The sequence below is a fragment of the Haliotis cracherodii genome, unplaced genomic scaffold (genome assembly GCF_022045235.1).
Source record: "Haliotis cracherodii isolate W230 unplaced genomic scaffold, xgHalCrac1.p SCAF_15, whole genome shotgun sequence".
In the NCBI taxonomy this organism is placed as follows: Eukaryota; Metazoa; Mollusca; class Gastropoda; order Lepetellida; family Haliotidae; genus Haliotis; species Haliotis cracherodii.
The window spans coordinates 18540526-18546525 of record NW_027266270.1 but is presented as its reverse complement, the minus strand read 5'-3'; the positions used below and the strand labels follow the sequence as shown (position 1 = coordinate 18546525).

At 40.9% G+C, this 6000-nt stretch overlaps 1 protein-coding gene across 2 annotated transcripts in view; it reads right to left on the bottom strand.

The window, feature by feature from the left end:
* LOC139461895 (farnesyl pyrophosphate synthase-like) overlaps positions 1 to 3820 on the bottom strand; it is a 14365-nt gene extending 10545 nt beyond the window's left edge. Inside the window, exons 1-3 of one of the 2 annotated variants that reach the window (XM_071243384.1) lie at positions 3743 to 3770; positions 3272 to 3352; positions 423 to 593 (exon numbers count right to left, since the gene is read on the bottom strand). In XM_071243384.1, the coding sequence (XP_071099485.1) occupies positions 423 to 575 (153 nt within the window). In that variant the 5' untranslated portion in view covers positions 576 to 593; positions 3272 to 3352; positions 3743 to 3770. Of the gene's footprint in view, positions 1 to 422; positions 594 to 3271; positions 3353 to 3742 lie in introns of both variants that reach the window. The other variant, XM_071243383.1, reaches the window with a different exon arrangement.
* Between the last annotated feature and the right edge of the window lie 2180 nt (positions 3821 to 6000).

The window sequence follows — 6000 nt, the reverse complement described above, 5'->3', positions numbered from 1 at the left end:
CTCACAAAATCACACTATTTTTCAAGATATGTCTTTGGCACCGCCAGACAATAAAAAAGATGGAACATTTGTTCCTTAAAAGTAAGACCTTATATCATGTGTTACATCATACATGAGACATTGTTATAAGGCTGTACATAGTGAGGATACCCGTGAAGACCCAGGGTAGAATAGGTCTTCAGCAACCCTTGCTTGTCGTAAAAGACGACTATGCTTGTCGTAAGAAGCGACTAACGGGATCGGGTGGTCAGGCTCGCTGACTTGGTTGATGCATGTCATCTTATCCTAACTGCGTGGATCGATCTCATGACATCAATCACTGGATTGTCAGGTCCAGACTTGATTATTTACAGACCGCCGTCATATAGCTGGAATATTGCTGAGTGCGGCATTAAACAACAAACAAAGCAATGAATCATTACCTCTTTGAACCACTTCATTGCATCAGATATTTCTCCATCCTTCAGGCCAATCTTAGTCAGATCATCCACCAGATCTGGAAACAGGCTGTCAAACTCTTCCAGTTCACTCATACTTCGTGACTTCTTGCTGGCAATACACTGATCGTCACCCATTGCTCACAACCCAAGCTCCTGGGAAATAAAAGCACCAGTCACTTTAAACATTGGAGATATAATTTGATGAACATACCCTTCAAATTGTGAAATGACGTCAGTACATCCGTTCCCCAATGTGTCCGAACATGACAAAGGTAATATGTTTCTAACAATGACACAGCTGTCATTATCAACATGGAGAAGAATCATTCAATTACGACAACAGCATGATTTTCATCAGATATTAATTCGACCATGAGGGTCCAAAACTTGATCAACAATCAATGGATCAATACAACATTTCTCCGAATGAACCACCAGACCTACTGACAGTGACAGCATAGTGGGACATCCAAGGTAGCACAAAGGTGACAGCTTGGCAGTGCAACTGGGTCTATAAATGTTATCATTATTGTATATGAAGGAAAGGTAGAATGATCACTGTTTGTTTCTTTGTAGCTTAACGCCACACTCGGCAATACTCCAGCTATATGACAGCAGTGTGCATGGTGTGTAAAAAATCAAGTCCGGACCAGACAATCCAGTGATTAATATCATGAACATCGATCCACGCAATTGGGATACGATGACAGGCATCAACCAGGTCAGCAAGCCTGACCACCCGATCCTGTTAGTCGCCTTTTATGACAAGCATAGTCACCTTTTTACGGCAAGCATGGGTTGCTGAAGACTTATTCTACCCCGGAATCTTCACAGGTCAGGAGACCCATGAAGATCTGAGTGCTGAGTGCGGCATTAAACAACAAACAAACAATTGATAGCGTGACCTTTTATCGACTGGGATGGGTCCGAATTTACCCATCCCCCTATTACCCGACCCTACCTGGGTACCCAGTGTAGGTCTCACGGGATAGCTACGAAATGTCAGATTGGGCAATTTTTTACCATAGCATTGGCAAAACGTATCTGGTCATGCATACACTGAAATTAACTCAAGTTTTATCTTTATTCAAATATTTGAAAAGTCAGAAGGAATGGGTGCATAGTCAGAAAAAAATGCGAACATTTGTGACTAGTAGTGTAATCATAGAATTCTAGATAGTTTTTGTCATTAAACAATATATCATGTGACAAACCACGGGCCGGGTAGTCTTGTGGGTACCCGGGTCCTACTCAGTACCCACCCGACTCGGGTACCCGAGCTACCCCTCCCAGCCCTAGTTCATGATACACACAGATCTGTATCGCGATACATGAAGATACAGATGCATATTTTTTTAGTCTCCCAACGAAAGAATAGCCTTTCTAAATAGGGATAAATAAGGGATAACTTGCTGTTTGGGATGTTTCGGAATCCCTGTTTTTGGTGACGAACTATTCACCAGGAAGAAACATTTTGCATGCATCAGTAATTCACGAGTATTTTAATTCATGTTTGTCTGGCATATTGAGATATATGTTGTGAACAACTCAAGTGTTTCGAGATGTGTATCGTATCTTGGCCTTCTGTATCGCTGCAACCCTAATGTCAATTGTACATGACATTAAGTCTATCTTAATACAACAAAACTTCATATGACATGTATGATGATACAGGGGACACGGGTGGCCCAGTCGTCTAAGGCGCTGCGATTCACTGTGAGTGAGTTGGGTTTAACACCACTTTGAACAGTTTCACAGATTGTCAGCTTAATGTGGGAGGAAAAGAAACCAGAGTTGCGTCCCTTGGACACGCCAGAAACTTATGATTGTGGGTTCGAATCCTGGTTCGCCCCGATTATGTTTCTAGGTCTGTCAGCACCATACCATGTAACATTTTCTCATGACCCATTAAAAAAAACATCATTTGAAAAAAGAAACTTTGACTTTTTTCAAGTCCCCCCACTTATAATTTTGACGAGCTCCCCCCACCGAATCTCACTGCCTCCACCGCCCCTTAATAAATGACCAGTCCCTTATGAAGGTATAGGTGTAAAATATAATATGGTGAGTCTAAATCCTTGTAAAAATTCAAAAAAATATTTTGAAGTCAACTCTTATTAATAAATATATCAACAATAATAGATTCACTGACAACTTTTTAATCAATTACACAAAAACAATGTGAACAATACAAAGTCAGTGACACTGACAAGACCCGCCCATTCTATTATCAGACAATTAAGAAACAGCAGTCTATTAGTGGGTGCGGTCGTTTATTACACTGTATCACGATCTACTGTTTAACATGTTTACATATTACAGTATCTAAGAACGTCAACTTTGACATTGCATTGTGTAATTTGGCCACACCCTCACCAGGACCCTGAAAATATAAGATCTGAAGCCAAGATTATCAAACAGAGGGCAAACCCCACTGTATCATTAACAGGATAACCAAGGACTATTATCAGGATTAGACCTACCAATGCATTCGTGCCTACTTCTCTGAATGTCACCAAAGCTCATGATGTCAATCACTGGATTGTCTGGTCCATACAATCCCCACCAGCACCTCAAACAAGGCCAACCTTTTTGCCCATTTTTATAATGTATTGTAATGTATAGTGATAGCATTTTATGGTTATATGCTCTTTTTTCTATACAAATCTGTGATTCTCTACTTGTTTTTTCTGTCCTTTGTTGACAGGTTTTTTTACATAGATAATTAATTGACAGGTTTTTTTTACATAGATCATTAATTGCAATGTAAAAATTGTTCTCGTCACGACATGGCTGAAATAATGCCTATGTGATGTTAAATATTAACTCACTCTCTCACTCACTCAAGCCCTCGGGCATATCTAGGCCTGTAGCTCTTGGGACTGTGAAGACAGCTTAGGATGGCCGTGACCCTAAGAATCCAAACAAAACTAATTTTGATCGTAAGTACGGCCCAAACCTGGGACTAAACGCACTCATGCGTGAATAACAAACACAATCATTTAGCATATACTTATAATTTTACGGCTAATCTAACGGGTCGGCAGCTATTTAATCAAAACACAAATCTCCGGTAAAGTGAACTGTGATCAATCCAAATCACTCATTCGAAATCTCATTAAAATCAGACCTTTTAGAAGTTTAGTTTTGCGAAGCTCCGAATGACTGCCGCAACTCGCGAATGTACTGCTCAGATCAACTCCGCCTACATCCGACCATGATAAATCACATCAGTTCTAATTTCCACAATGATCATCTATACGTCACCTGAGCATTAGCATAACAGACATGTACAAGCTTACCTTTACACGAGACCGACGAATACTGGACGGAGGTAATCCGTGAATCAATTTACTATCACTTCCTTCACACGTGCCGACACACACCCTGTGTTACGGGACCTCTGATTGGTTGATAGGATGCCGTGCGAGCTCTAAAAATAGAGGGCTAATCACGTGCTTGTCGAGATGTCAACAAACGGATCTCGCCTGTGTCGCAAAGACTGCCGACAAAACCTGGACCAATGAAAACACAGACCTCTCAAATCAGCTGTTGCCGTTTCTTCTTAAGAGTTTATCGCCCGACCAATAAACTCAGTATCATACGTACATACGATCTCATGTACTGTATTATTTAACCGAAACAACGCAGGTATCCTTATTTAAAGGAATCCCCAAAATACCCCAATATTTTTGTATATATTCAATTTGACGCTAATTTAAGGATATCGGGGCAGTAAGGCCTATCTGGTGTACACCATTAATTAATCATTACTCCAGACACGAAATTGAACCCACGCACTGCATGAGAGCAAAGAACATGCCCTTTTTTCACCACTAGATTTGTTTGTTTGTTCTTTAACAGCACTAAGCAATATTCCAGCTTTTTGATGGCGGTCTAAATAATCGAGCCTGGACCAGACAATCCAGTGATTGATACATGAGCATCGACCCTGTTTGGTGAGAACATGCACCAACCAAGTCAGCGAGCCTGCGCATCCGATACCGTTAGTCCCTCTAACGAGAAGCAATGGAAATTTTAGATAAATTGAAACTTTCTAATAACGTCATGAATGTAAACTGACATCTTGGTTTTTGCAACGAACAAACGAGCACGAGCACTTCTGGATAAAATATAAGTCTGTGACCAAACATGATTTTTCTATTAGATGTAACGTCCTTTCCCACCTCTCCAAAGAGAGTCAACAGGTCTAGGACAAGCTCATGCTCAAATATTTGAAAAACGTATCTGCAAGCCTAAAAAATGTTTGGTACACATTATCGTATTTCCTCTGCATTTAATGTTTTAAGTTTAAAACAAGCCTTTTTCCTATCTACATATTTGTAACGTTTCATAACTTTGTCTTCTTTCTTTCTTTAATTATACAGTTCTGATAGTTACCCGTTTCATACTTTATACTTTCAATTACGAAAGGGGCGGTCGGGTATCCTGGTGGTTAAAGCGTTCGCTCGTCACGACGAAGACTCGGGTTCGATTCCCGACTTTAATATAATGTGTGAAGCCTATTTCTGGTGTCCCCCGCCGTGATATTGCTAAAAGCGGCGTAAATACGCATGCTCAATCACTCATTTACGAAAGCGATCCTTTACATCATAAGAATGGTCGGTGATTGGAGCGACGTGAAACGCAAAAGAAGTTATGTTATTTTCATGTTGACCAGTACATAATAGTCTTGGCCAGGCATATCAGTGACTGATAAGATCGCATGACCAACAATCAACGTGCGCATGCGTGTTGTCGGGGAGTATAAGCCAAACGAACCAGGTCATGATCCAAATCAATCAGTACCCCCACTTTAGTCTGCCCAGGGATCAGCTGACGACACTTGGGACCTAGTCTACCCAAGACTCCCCACAGCAACTTAACTACAGAAAATATGAAACAAAGGTTATGGCTTATAAAACACATTATATCACGTTTAAGATGTCTACGATTTAAGAAAATGAATCTCTAACGCTGTCCTAAAACTGAAGTCGTATCTAATTTATTTGGTCTTATTTTGATTTATTTCGCAAAGCGTCCTACTTAAGTAATATATCTCACTCGTGGCTTCCAGAGACGTATGGCTACCCATGTAGGAATTTATGGTTGTCATGGTGGGGATTCTGGGTCACAATAGGCCGAAGGGGCGGTTGGGTAGCCTTGTGGTTAAAGCGTTTGCTCGTCGCACCGAAGACCAGGGTTCGATTACACACATGGGTACAATGAGTGAAGCCAATTTCCCGGTGTCCTCCGCTGTGATATTGCTGGCATATTGCTAAAAGCGGCGTTAAACCATACTCACTCACTCACTAGGTCGCACTCACTCTTTTCTTACGGAGCAGACAAATGCGGATCGAATGGTAACAGGTTACAATATGTGACCTATCTAAATGTGTCTTCGTACCCGACTCGTGCTACCAACAGAACTTACCTATATTGCACTCAGGTCGCTGGCAGCGACATTAGAGGTACAATTCACGTATTGATCATACAAAATGTATGTACATTAAAAAAAACCCATTACAATGTCATAAATATCTTTTGCGAGCAGTACAGG